This window comes from Pungitius pungitius, chromosome 6 (assembly GCF_949316345.1).
Source record: "Pungitius pungitius chromosome 6, fPunPun2.1, whole genome shotgun sequence".
NCBI lineage: Eukaryota > Metazoa > Chordata > Actinopteri > Perciformes > Gasterosteidae > Pungitius > Pungitius pungitius.
Genome location: NC_084905.1, coordinates 6,158,768 through 6,172,371, shown reverse-complemented (window position 1 = coordinate 6,172,371; position 13,604 = coordinate 6,158,768). Strand labels below are relative to the sequence as shown.

General features: G+C 40.3%; 2 protein-coding genes across 4 annotated transcripts; both read left to right on the top strand.

Annotated features, from left to right (window-relative positions):
* The first annotated feature begins 157 nt into the window (after positions 1-157).
* On the top strand, positions 158-5,083 carry tsnaxip1 (translin-associated factor X interacting protein 1). 3 transcript variants are annotated; one of them, XR_009956660.1, is made up of 11 exons: positions 158-413; positions 668-770; positions 919-1,059; positions 1,153-1,246; positions 1,771-1,967; positions 2,118-2,259; positions 3,061-3,227; positions 3,316-3,429; positions 3,746-3,849; positions 4,007-4,162; positions 4,373-5,083. XR_009956660.1 is itself a non-coding variant. In XM_062563117.1 (11 exons), the coding sequence occupies exons 1-11, from the start codon at positions 358-360 to the stop codon at positions 4,454-4,456; spliced, it is 1,323 nt and encodes a 440-aa protein (XP_062419101.1). In that variant the 5' UTR covers positions 160-357; the 3' UTR covers positions 4,457-5,083. The 3 variants fall into 3 exon arrangements, 2 of the variants coding, with proteins under 2 accessions (XP_062419101.1, XP_062419100.1); XM_062563117.1 differs by having other exon boundaries at positions 160-413; positions 3,064-3,227; positions 4,039-4,162; XM_062563116.1 differs by having other exon boundaries at positions 161-413; positions 4,039-4,162.
* A 1,961-nt stretch (positions 5,084-7,044) lies between these two features.
* On the top strand, positions 7,045-12,147 carry nutf2 (nuclear transport factor 2). Its single transcript, XM_037452231.2, has 5 exons — positions 7,045-7,152; positions 8,217-8,338; positions 9,647-9,718; positions 10,074-10,172; positions 11,202-12,147. Exons 1-5 carry the CDS (start codon positions 7,077-7,079, stop codon positions 11,313-11,315), a joined length of 483 nt encoding a protein of 160 aa, XP_037308128.1. The 5' UTR covers positions 7,045-7,076; the 3' UTR covers positions 11,316-12,147.
* The last annotated feature ends 1,457 nt before the right edge of the window (positions 12,148-13,604 follow it).

Here is a 13,604-nt window from a genome sequence, read left to right as displayed (position 1 = left end):
AAAGTCGTTATCATCAAATTTCAGTCATTGTCATGTAAAAGTCGGAGTTGACAGCTGTATAGAAGCATTCACAATTAAATCGTCAGTTTTCCATAGTTGGAGAAAGTCTACATGATTTATTTTATAAGGAAAGTTTTCGTCTCTCACAATTTGAATACTAGCAAGGCGCGCCGCGGCCAGCTGTGTGGGTCCTGCTGCGTCGTCCGTCCTCGTTACCATGGACACCATGTTACAGTGTTGTGACTTGTGATGCTAATGTCAAACTGGAGCTAGACGGGTCATATTCAACAATATCTACAGGACAAGAGTTATATGAAGTTATAACGTTATTATCTAGCCTCAATAAAGTCGCTAGAGATGTCACCAAATAAGGATGTAAAACTTCCACCATTAACACCATCACAAAAACAAAGGCAAGTCATTAAAATATCCAAACATACAACGTTAGTTAACATTAATGTTTTTTTCTTTCTTAAATTATATGTAACAAATCTGGGATATTATTCGAATAAAAAAATATAAAAAACATTGCAGCCTTGTAAACTTATTAAAATGTTTCATATTATATTGTAATTCACTAGCTCATTATTTGGCTACCAACAGGGCTACTAGAGTTTGCGTTAACTAAACTACAGTGTTCAATGCATCTTTGAAATCTTTTTTTTAGACTGACATGTGACCATGGAGTACAAAATGACACGCTCCTGACTGAGGAAGGACAAGAAGGAGAAAGTGCCGGGGCTGTTTCTGTCCAACCTGCAGTGACAGAGGTAAGAAAACCAAGTAACTAGATAATCATTCAACAATGGCAGATAGCCTACTTCAGGTTAATGAATGATGAGCAGTGGACTATAACATGCTGGCTACAAAGATAATTGATTCACTAACTAACTAATGTGCATGTGTGGCGCCCTGTAGTTTAGCTCGAAAGGTAGCAGCTACATTTATTCAGGCCCATGGAGGAAGCCTCAACTCCTGATGCACCTGGAAAACTACGTGAACAAGGAGCTCCATGCTATCGGCTCCCATGAGCCCAAATTCCAGGAACTCAAACTGCAGGTGCCATGTTTTGTTTTTTTGTTGCTTATAAAACACTAAGGAAATTCAATACACAGTTATAGGGGATACTAATATATCTTGATCTGGCCACAGGTCTACCGTGATGTCTTTGGTTGTTTCATCAAAGAGTTCAAAACCTACCAACCGCTTCTTGCTGCCATCAAAAAGGAATATGAAAACACTTTAGGTCAGAGCATTTTCATTTCTTAATGATAATTGGATTTTATTGATGTGAGGTTAATACCAGGCAGCCATTAAGGTACAATGTTCTGCTAGAAATTTAGAAAATGGAAACTGGGAACATACATAAAACCACAAATCTTTCAGAAACACAGAAACACTCTAACCTGCACAATCTTCTAGTGTACTATTTATTGATAGAAAATATTGAATTATTTTGAGTCTGCATCAAAATAAAAAATAGTGATTTTAGTTCATCAGTCATTGGCACTAATATTACAAAATGCGAGTCTTTCTAATTAACTACATTAAAATTTGTCAATTTAGTTTGTACTTTTGATCATGCTATTAGCTATTGTTTTAGCCTATATACCTTTTGTGACATATTGGCAAGTCCCGATAACATCTTCCCAGATACTTGATACTTACATGAAGGATGTTGAATGTCGGTTGCTCTACTTTTCATTTGACTCCATAAACAGTCTGCAAGTTTCACCGTAGACAATTTTAATGGATTTTTCATCTGTTCAGTATATCAACAAAATAAAATTCAAGAACTGATGCCCCTCCGATCCCACCTGAGGCTGGTGACAGAGGATTGTGACAGGAGGATTCAAGCTCGCTGGGCAGAGGAGCAGGCTGAGATTAGAGCCTTGAAAAGGGAGAAGCAGCAACTGCAGAGGGACATTGAGGCCAGGAGGGAGAAGGAAAAGGCCATGCAGGCAGTGGTACGCGCTATACATGCTAAATTCCTTCAAGTGAATTTTTAAACTTATTTTTAAATGAGAGTTATTTACAGTCACAGGAAGAGATCCCTTAATCTCAAAAGCTTTGTCTGAGGTTCAGCACGAAAGAAAGGCTACTTCTATTCTTTCCAGGTGGACCGCCTGCAGTCTGAACTGTCCAACCAGTATCTGCAGTACCGGGAGGAGCGAGATGCTCGCCAGCTGCTGATCTGTCAGCTCAATCATCTAACAAGAGGCTCTGTGAAGGGGGACCATCCCAGCGATGAAAGCACAGGTAGAGCTGCAGCTGATCGTTGACTACTTAGTCATTTCTAAAATTCAATTTATTAATTAAAGTAATTTTGTTTTACATCTCTGTTGCAGGCTTTTCAAAAGTTAATATTTCCAGGTTTCTTTAGGTTTCATACTACGTTTTTTTAAAGTTTATTGAAGACTTTGCTTGGGATGTGATGTGCCCATTTGACCAGTTTCTGAAATGTAACCAAATTATGAATTATATACACATGAATAATAATAATAAACAAGAGTTTTTGAACATGATGAAGTCCCCAAAAGTGCGATCGAAGTGGCGAAATAATAAGAATGAGAATTCTGGCAATTTCAAGGCCCTAAATATTAATAATCATTGAAAACGTTCACGGTCCACTGATTTACAATTTGCGGTTTGCTCAAAGTCTAAATAAATAGTTTCAGATTTCAGATAGTTTCACACTTTTGAATTTCTTACAGTCATTATTCTCAGAACAGCTCCAACACTGGAAAGTGGAGGGAACGGCAAGCCTGGCTTTGTCCAAAGTTAAAAGCCCCACCTACTACCATCTATAAAGGTCATTCATTAAAACATTTTATTCAGTCTGTTTTATCCATTCAAAAAGAAGGTGTGGTAGTACCGCGTGTGACGGTACGTTCTGGATTTTATGAAACCATCTGCAAGAAAGCAAGTCACATTCACGGTCGCAATAAAAATAAAATACCTTACATTTTAGGATTTTTTTATGAATAAGTTCCCACCTACAATTTGAAATCTAATACACGTACATCCTATTTTGTTCTGGTATTTCTTCCATGTTGAAAGAAGGGGCCAAGGACCGTGTGGAGCTGCAGCTTGCTCTCAAGGTGTGTCGGAAAGACCTGACTGAAGTCCAGGAGGAGCTCATCAAGATGAAGGCCGACTATTGGGATGTCGTGCCGAAACGCAACTGGGACACCCTGGAACAAACACACAAACAGAACCTCCTACAGGTGGCCACATACAGACACACCTGCATGTACACACACAGAGAATGCACGATTTTCAAACAGTCTCGTGGTATTGTTTTTTTCCGTCTAGATGAATAGGCTGCAGGGAGACTTTGACCAGCTGAAGAGTGAGTACGACACCTTGCTGCAGCTCCATAAAAGAGGCAGCATCCAGATGGAGACCCATGACCCCGTTGCCGTGCAGGTAGCCTACTTCATGACACCCATTATTCAACAGCTATTAGGTTGTGTGTCCGAATTGGAAGCTAAGCAGTTTGTTGGCACACCTTAAATGTAAGGGAACGCAGCCAGCTCAGCCGGCCACAGCTTAGCATGAAAGGCGGAAACAGGGAACTCTTTAGCCTGGCTCTCCTCAAAGGTAAACGAAGACCGGCTTACCAACAAGGAGTTCACTAATCCACAGGGCCAATGTTGTTCATTATATCCGTAGAAAAATTAGAAACAAAAAAGCATTTTCTCCCAGAACTGTTTTCTTTAAAAAGCTGTTTGTTGCTTTTCAGATGGAGGGCAGTTTGTTTCAAAGACAGATTCAGTCCGACCTCCTCAAAGAGCCAATCAACTCTGACGACCCCGAGAGCGGCAACCTCACCGTCCAGGAGTTTAGGTGCCAAAAAATATTTGCCAACGGATCCACACACACACAATTGCGGTCACAGGATATTTATTCACATAGACAAACAGCCTCAATCATTTGACCCTAAATTGAGAAGAAAACTTTACAAATAAATCATTCAGCATTGTCTGTTCTCTCTCGTCAAAAGAGAGTATTTTGTGTTCATACTTGTTTGTACAGGATGGCCTCGAGGACCGTGCTCCCTCTGAAGTCAGACCAGGGAACAGATGAACTTGTGGACTCCACTCGAAGCGACCCAGACAACAGCGATGAAACCATCTCCACTCAGAGGCTCCACAGCCTGGTACGTACCACCAGGGGCTGATTATAGTTCCTATAACTCCTCGACTGTGGTATTTGGCCTGAATCTGTAGTCACTCTCAGACCTTTGTGCTCTTATTATGAGATAACATTGAGGTACATTTTGGTATTTACAATAAGTGTGGCTGGAAGCCAGAGAAGTGATTGGAAATGTACAGTGCATATCAATTTGTTTTTCCATTTCTATTAACAGCTAGCAGAAAATGGGGCCGTACCTCCAGCTCTAGGAGAGTCAGAGAAAAATGCTGCATCAACTTCCGGTCCAGCCAGCGACTGATTTAATGTTTTTTGTTACATTTCATGTTTTGTTTGTTAAGAAGGTACAAGGACAACTTGGGGCCTTAATTCTAACAACCTCTGCCTCATCAGATTGAACACGGGAAACAGGAAATGTGTACTTCTACAAAGACAGTATCTAAATAATGATATATTTGATATATATTTACATCCACCACAGCCTGTGAAACACCAACGAGCCACACTTTTCATTCTGGTGTGTTGCAGTTCTTACAGCCTGAGAGCAGATAGCAGTGCAGATGGTGAATCTGCATAAAGTGTGGAAACGGGCTCGCCTCAAAAGGCCTTGAAGCACGTGGTCTGCAGGAAGAGATTAATGAATGTGTGCTGTTTTTCGATAAAGTGACCACCCAAGATAACCTCTTTTCAGCTTTACGGTTTCTTCTAAATATTTTTTTTTATAAAGTAGTAATGTTAGGACACACTTTCTCATTGAATTGAATGAGAAAATGTGTCCTTGCCTTTTGACTGGTTACGATCATTTTCATTTCTTAAAGCTTGAGCAACATTGCTTTTGTAAAAAAGGCTGAAAATTAAAGTGCATGCCACAGAAACGGGTTATTATCTCAAAACCAATCTACAAAAATGTCAAATAAATATTTCAACAGGACATTGTACTGTATTGAGCGTTTAATTGTTCCTTAAACCAAATACGAAACCTAACCTGTTTTGTTTTCTCTCCTAAGTGTTGAGAGCTCTGAGCACACTCAACCAAAAACTATTCCATATAATTCTTTTTTTATTCAATTTCTCAATCTGGAAATAGTTGCTCTTTTGACACTTGGGGGCAGCAGAAACGTGTTGTGAACACAACATTGACCTGTCGTCACTTTGGAACTTGTTAGTTGATTATTCACACATCTTGGTTGAATATATAGAGGCCTTGGGTTTTAATGTTTTTAGTCTGTGCAGTAGTCAGGTGACTTTGCACTGTGATGGCTAAAAACCACGAGGAACCACACACAGTCCAAAAAATGTGAAGCTCAAAAACGTACATCCCACTACTAGAAAAACTCCAATTGGACTCTCCTCAAGACCCTTTGGTTTATTCCCCAATAAGTTCCAACTTTAAAACTCCTGGATAATCCGTAACTGACCTCGCCAAGAAACAGTCACACAATGAATATGGTTAGTCATTAACTGAAAGACGCGCGTGTTCTGCATGAAAATATGTCGCCATGTCAACAGGTGGTACAGAAAACCATCTCTGAAAGATACTTTCTCTGCACAACGGCATAAAATGACAGAAAAAGAACTGCAGTGCTGAGAGTTCAATTGGGCTTACACTTGCCAGACAATCCTCCGTTGGTCACGGCCAGCCATGACTTGTTTTGTGGTTGTTGGGTTTGACGTTGTGAACGTAGAACTCTTGATCCCACATAAAACAGAAAACACTCAACATGACTGAATGAAATTAGATGAAAAAAAGGCAATACATGAGGTATGGCGCAAGAACAGAGAGTGACCTGTGTGCCACAGTGTGTGATTTGATGACTTGCCAAGAGGAACAAGTGCTCCTTGCCACTACACTATAGCATGCAGAAGCCTCCTACACCGATGTGTTGGGCGTCAAACGCATTGTCAGAGACCCAAAAAGTATGGCTAAAGTTATTTTCTAATACAGGAGAAGACTCCTCACACAAAAAACTGGAGCACAAACTCCGCACAACAAAAGCAAAAGCGCAACAAAAGCCATGACAACTGCACGCTCTGATGACCTGACTAAACAGGGACAAAGAAGCGGTCAAAACAGTCACGGTCATCCGGGACTCACAATGACATGAACCACAAGTTCAGGCACACGCACATTATTCAAAATTTGAATATTTATTTGAGTGGCAATATTCAAATGTATAAAACACACACACACACACACAAACCATTTACCCATACATGAATAGGGGGGAGGTACGTATGAGGAAAGTATAGAAGTCCAAGGTCAAAGTCCAAGGAGTTTGCTGACAAGCAGCACAGGCTTAGGGCAAAGTGCTGTTTGTATGCATATTTAAGAAAAAGTACTTTTAGAACAATATAAAATAGTTAACTACAACTAAGAGAGCCTTGTGAACCACACAATCTCCTCATCCTGTCCAATACATAGTTATAAGTTCATGTAATGCAATGATTTCTTAGTGTGCAATGTGAAGGTTAACAATATGGAAGAATGTGCAATTTATATGTATATTAATATAAATATTGAAAGAAAAGTAGAAACAAAGAACAAAATAAACATTCGGACTGCGTTTTTTAACCTAATCTCTTGTTTGAGGAGAACTTAATTTTGTTCATCTGAGTGGTTGAATAGTCATGTACCTTTCCAATATTTACATATTCACAATCACAATTCACATCAAAATAGTGACATGATTATTAGAATTTGTATATAACCATATGAAAAAAAGCAAATGTATGCAACAAGACATAGATAATAAGATAATCAAATATCTGTTTTGCTTCACACCTTAAAAAAACACAACATTACCATGTCATCTTATTATTTATACACTAAATTCAAACAGCTTTATTAGTAAGGCCTAGAAATTTCTAAAATGTAATAGACTACAATCCCCACAAACCACCGGGTCGAGTCCGGCTTTTGAATGCGTGAGCGTGACTCCAAAGAGAAGCGGACACTCCACTTTGCCATCGTGAAGGAGGCCTCGGTGTTGGTTAGAGGTAAGTTTATTTTAATTCTTTTTTAAGAAGCCGTCTTGAGGAACAGTGACTTGAAACATTTGCAAAAAAGAAAAAGTGATAAGAAGTCAGATTTTTGAACGAGTACAACGTATTACTTGGCTGTTCCCACCGGGTTTAGGGCCAGCGTTGGGCACGCCTATGTAGGGTAGCTGTTCGCGCGGGCCCGAAGGAAGCATCAACACTTGGTTGAGACGAGGTATTTTTAGCAACCAGGAAAATGGCGAACGAAAGCCAGCCAGCCAGCGAGTTAACGCCTGGGAATGAAATGTATCTCCCGTCCAACATTAGCCGGCGGGGTAGCATGCTAAGTGTATATACTGCCTTTGCCAACACAGGCTAACGTTAGCAAACAAGACGGCTCACATGCTAGCAGCAGCACGCTAGTTAGCTTACGTTAACTAGCCAAACGGCTAACAGACCTTTCCCATTTAATGACGTTCCGAAACAAGCTAATGTTCCTCTGCGTCTACCCCAGCGTTTCTTTAGCCGACGTTATTGCTATTTAGATCTTTTATAAGATGTCAGATATCGGATTGCCTCCTCGGTAACAGTGCATAGTTCTGTTGAAGCACATGACTCGTTCTGTCACTGTCACCCAGCGTTAAGCTTTCAGAGCAGCACTGCGGTAAAACTAACCAACGTTAACTAGTGAATTGTTCTAATGTTTTTTTATTTTTATATTGTGGTTGTACTCGTACGTTTTTGTGCTCTTTAAATGGTGCAGTGTTTAATTTGTTTGAACTTGTTAACGTTTTTTGTTGACCCTTTCAAGGAAGTAGTTTGTAATTTAAAGAAAGTCAATTTAAGTCCCCTTAGTGAATATAGTTATTTATAGATAACTGTGTGAGCCACGTAGGTTAGCTTCATAGTTTTCTAGTTTAGTACAACATGAGATTGAATGTAGATATCGCATTCATCTCTGTATTGCTGCCATTCTAAATAAATACTCTACCTTGAAGCTTATCATGAATTTACATTGTATTGTTTGTAAATTATTTATAGAATATTTCTTACACCCCTATTATGTCGCTCCATGTTCCCAGTGTGCGTTGCAGGGTCATTCAGAATGGTGGACCAGCCTCTGTGGGAGCAGATAGGATCCAGCTTTGTGCAGCACTACTATCAATTATTTGACTCTGACAGATCACAACTTGGAACCATATATGTGAGTGCGTCTGAACAAGGTTTTGGTCCATTTACTCTTCAACAAGATCTTTAGTCTGTCCAAAACTAGGTGTGCAATGTAATTTAAGACAGAGCCTGCTTAAAATAGTGTTGTACGTGTTCTCATGAATAACACATTTATTATACTAAACAATTCAACATAATCAACTAAAACAATCAGTTAGTCAATGGACTAAATTGTTACCATCATTTTAAAATCAAAATTTGTTTCATCATTGTCGCAAGCCAAAATGCCTAAAATTATCTCTTGTTCCAACTTCCAGCATGTGGGACTTCTTTAAGTGAAGGCAGTAAGAAAAAAACTATCTTTGCAATTTGACACACTAAACGAGCAATGCTGGACTCCGAGAGGCGTTTCACAAAATCATCAAAATAATTATTAATGAAAATAGACAAATAAATCTACTCTACCAATAAGGCCACCAGGCAACTTTTGAAGCAATTTCACTGTAGCAGACAAATTTCCGAAAATGTGTTAAAATTAATTAATGAGTTTTGCAATAGAGTTGTTACCAAACCGTTTGGTTTAAGTTGATTATAAAGACATTCTGGGGTCAGTCTTTTTCTTGTGGTTCTGATTAAAATAAGTTTTAATATTAATTTTTTAGTCAATGACTTCAATGACATGTATTTTTGCCTTTTTTCGCTGATAGTCGGAATTGGTGGCTGAATTGGTTGTTAGTCACTCTTTGGAGATTAAGTCTGCTAACCATGTCTGAAAAACTTGGTGAATATGGGTTTCTAACCATTCAAAATCTTTTCTTCTTGTAGTCTATTTCCACCTGGTGCAGGCAGGGAGAGTCCCATAAGAAATCTAGTTGTATAAGAAACAGTGTGACTAAAAACACATTCTCTTAAAATGTGAGCGTGTAACCAGACTTTAGTCTTTTAAACATCCTAGTGTTGATGGAAGTCTCAGAAAGAGTAGTACTGAAAGGAAGTTGTCATACACCACAGGGCTCCAGCCCGCAGACAAAATCGCCACTAATTCAACCACAAAATCGGATTCTTTTTTTTGAGTGAGTAGAAATTTTTCTAAAGCCAACGGCTAAAGGAAAGCAGTCAAAGAATTGATGTTATTAACCGCCTCACTCACCTCACTGACTTTCTAACTGGACTCTCGTATCTCATGTCAATCTCAAGCTGAAAAGCCGCTACCACTTGTTGAGTTTTTTTTTTTAATGTCATTTTTGGTATACCTTTTATTTAATGAATTATATTATTGTTTTTAAAAAAAGCATCCTTGGCAACTGATTATCACCCCCCCACACCTCTCTGCTCTGCACAGATTGACGAATCATGCCTCACATGGGAAGGACAGCAGTTCCAGGGAAAAAAGGCAATCGTTGGAAAGCTCATTGTGAGTTTATTTGGTAACATATTCTGAATACGGGGCAAGTATGTTTAACAGAGATCCCAACTGAGAAACACACTGGCAAGTGCAACCAAGAAACCAGATTGTATCCAAAAATGTATGTAATCGGACAACCATTTACATGCACGATCTGTAACATGTTATCTAAAATCTTTGTAAACTAGGGTCCGTCAAGTAACCATTTTGCGGTTGTAAAAGGCCCACAGTGCATTTTTTTAGGTTATTATTGTCACATTATATTATTTTTAGTATATAAAAGTAGTTGAAAATAAGTTTATGCTAACTGTATTCCTTCTCCTTCTCCTTTATGTTTCTTCTCCTACCTGTCTGTGCGTGCCAGAGTCTACCCTTCCCAAAAATAGTGCATAGTATAACAGTGCAGGACCACCAGCCAACACCAGACTGCAACATCTTGAGTATGGTAGTAGGACAGCTAAAAGTAAGTAACACCATCATTCACCTTGTTTTACCTTGTTCTATTACAGCCACAGTTTTACTGTATACATTTCATTTACTGTAGAACGCTAAAAGCAGGGTCTCATTTCTAAAGAAGGGCACTAGCAATACAATACAGATTGATGGAACACTCATGCAAAGACTCGTTACCATATGAGTCCTAAAGTGTTTTGGGCTGCACCAGCTAGCTTAAACTCGCTAGCAGCTCTTAGGCCTAGTTTATGGTTCTGCATTTTCAGAGAAACGCAAGGACACGCAAGAGCCCCTTGTCTCCTTTTTCACCCCTTCTTGCGTGCGTTGACCAATTCTTTTTAGACTAGCGTCAAAAGTAAGGCTGTGATTGGTCTGCTAACTACACCCTTTCCGTACTCACATTTTCCGTTTCATAGCATAAATACCGCCATTTTTAAAAGGAAGATTTTTGAAGAGAATGAATCAACTTGAGGTTTTGTCAGAAGAAATCCGTAAATATGACCACTTATACAACCTGTCATTGGCAGACTATAAGGATGAGGGGATGGCCTCCAGTTCATGGAGGGAGATCTCCGCAAACGTTGGTTTGCCGGTCGAGGGGTGTACAAAGTTCTGGAGGAAAATACGTGACAAATATGTCCGCGACGAAAAGCAGCAGTGGCGATGCAGGGCGTGAAAAAAGTATCTGATAATTAAATAAACAAACAAACCAACAACGTCCACACACAAAGACGCCACTCTCTAGGTCGTCTTCGACAAAAAAGTTACTCCACCTGTTGTTCTGGCGGTGAATTGCTTTGCAAAACACCCAAGCCTTTTAGAACCATGAATTGAAACGAGTCCGACAGGACTGCGCATAAAGATGCAGAACCGTGCACCAGCGTTTACGTCCTCTGGTTAAGGACAGTCAAAGTGACCTTATTGCTGTTTCTCTCACTTAGCAAAGCGGAATCACACGTCTGTTGACTATGATGTGTGCAACTGATATTGAACTGCTGACTGTGCCCTGATCCCCTGCTGTTTCTCTCTGTGTTTGTAGGTAGACGACGACCCCGTCATGGGTTTCCATCAGAGTTTCCTCCTGAAGAACATTAACAGTGCGTGGGTGTGCACCAATGACATGTTCAGGCTGGCCATTCACAACTTTGGATAACCCCCCTCCCCGCTCAGGTGGGCAGGGGCGCCTGTAGTGGAGGACACCACGTGAGTGAAGTATGGAGGGAGGGGGAAGGAGGAGTGTGGGATGGAGAGAAGAGGACACTCGCCTCTCCCTTCTGCCGTCTCATTTACGCCTGCTTGACTCTCGCAAACGCCGGATTCTAGATGTCAATCACTGAACCTCATCCAGGTGGGTTTACAGACCGCCCCAGCCAGTAGAACTGCGATTCGTTCCCTCGCTGAGAGCCAGCCAACCAACCAATCTGAAGCCCCTGTCTGCCACTTTGCTGATCTGCATGACGCCGGGACGCCTCACCCCCACCATTACAATATCTACACTCACGGCACCAGAGACAAACAGTCGACCGGCGCAGTTTACTCCTCTCTCCCCCCTCTTCTAAAATCAGCCCCATTCTACTCTGCTGTTAACTCCACTGCTATCAAATCCCTTCTGTTAGCACTGTTTTGACTGGTTTGTAGATCCATATTCAGGTTCAGAGACGTTTCCATCGCGTCTGACTTCTCGTGTTATAAGTTGTTTTTAGATTCCACTTGTGTGTTGCCTTGGTGTTCAATTGAGTTTCATCTTCTTTTACAAGATTGTTACACTTTGCCGTGATTCACTCTCATGACTGGTTTTGCTTTTGCAAACCAAAGAGTCATAGAGTACAAAGTTTGACCGCACTGTATGATTGGCTCCTGAATATTATCGCTCTCTTTTTCGCTCGCTCTCTCAATGTGTCTTTCTCTCTCTTACGCAGACATGTCGGGCAGTAAACATGGACTACAGCCATGATAGACAATAAAACCTGGACTTTTTTTCTTAATGGTGTGGCCTTTTCTATGCGTGATATTCTCTTAACCTGATTGTCGTTGTCCACCACCAACCCGGCCGAGGATTCGGCGCAATTTATCTAAATTTGTTCCTTTTTATGAAACTCCCAATGACTTCAACTGAAGCAGTCTATATTTGTTTTGAACTATACATTTTTAGCTTTAGTTCAATGGATAGGACAAAACACGCCATTAACATTTTAGGAATTAACAGTCATACCCACTTTCTTGGCAGTAATCGGGCAGACGGTTGCGAATGCAATGGCTGCCTGAAGTCTTACATCTGTAGACATCACTAATTACTGGGTTCTTCCCTTGTCTTTTACTGCAGCCTCCTTCAGTTGCTGCTTGTTTGTGAGTCTATTTGCCTTCGGTTTTATCCCAATTATGTGAAAAGCATGTTCAATTGGGTTGAGATCAGAGGACTGACTTGGCCATTGACAACAGAGGAAGACAACCTAAGAAATTAAAGCGTATCTGTTAGCAGAACCACACCCTACTTTCTGGGTAAACATGAATGTGTTACATCCACAAAAGGCACTGCCAGGTATCGAATATTACATGAGACGCTACTTTTAGATTTTTAAGAACAAATTCAGCCTTGGAGACAAAATCCGTCAACTGTAATAGAGGCCTCCTCTTACTAATCGGGTAGCCAAGCAGTCTAGCCAATGTTTTGGTTTGACTGCTTAACGTTTATATTCTTAAAGCAGTAATTAGCACACTAAAAACTAAAAACACTGTTTTTTCCACTATTAACAGCACTAGGTCTATACAGTACCAGTCAAAGTTTAGACATATTTACTCATTCAAAGAGAAAGTATGTCCAAACTTCTGACTGGTACATTATGAATTATTAAAAATTAAAATAAAGACATTATGAACCTTTGCACTCGGTGGGTCTATTTGCAGGGCACCCACGGACGTGCACTGGGATTCTATGTAGGCCACACGTTTAGTGTCTATGACCTATAAACAGTCAGTGCCGCATCAGGGGCAGGCCCTCACGGCGCTGCGTAATGATTCTAGGATGTCGTCCACATTGGGCCTCGCTGCCTGTTGACTGCAGTTCACTTTTGCCCCTGGATATTCAGCGGTAAACCACTAAACTGTTAGCCCGGGGATGTGACTGAGCAGCTCTTACACCTGGACATCAAATTACAGTGTAACAAATAAATTACTGATGGAAAGCCTTGATATCAACAGATATTGTTTGTTTTTACTTTACTCCGCTGGACAAAATAAAACTAGTGTGTTAGAGAGAAAGCTACTCCCAATACAGTAGCTTACCCTGTTAAATTCTTCCCATTTTTTTGGGCCTCTGCTCAATTTGCATACCCATTTTAAAAGTATATCTCTGCAACCACTATTTGAATAATGTTTGTGATGTGTTAGTGGTTAAGAGTAAATGAAAATGGCACACAGCTGAATTTTTTGAACAAACTTTCAG

Coding starts and splice junctions, on each gene's coding strand:
- tsnaxip1 (XM_062563116.1), top strand. CDS start 358: ATGTCACCAAATAAGGATGTAAAACTTCCACCATTAACACCATCACAA. Junction 414..667: donor ACACCATCACAAAAACAAAG/GCAAGTCATTAA, acceptor TCTTTTTTTTAG/ACTGACATGTGACCATGGAG. Junction 1,060..1,152: donor TCCAGGAACTCAAACTGCAG/GTGCCATGTTTT, acceptor ATCTGGCCACAG/GTCTACCGTGATGTCTTTGG.
- nutf2 (XM_037452231.2), top strand. CDS start 7,077: ATGCGTGAGCGTGACTCCAAAGAGAAGCGGACACTCCACTTTGCCATC. Junction 8,339..9,646: donor CACAACTTGGAACCATATAT/GTGAGTGCGTCT, acceptor TGCTCTGCACAG/ATTGACGAATCATGCCTCAC. Junction 10,173..11,201: donor TGGTAGTAGGACAGCTAAAA/GTAAGTAACACC, acceptor CTGTGTTTGTAG/GTAGACGACGACCCCGTCAT.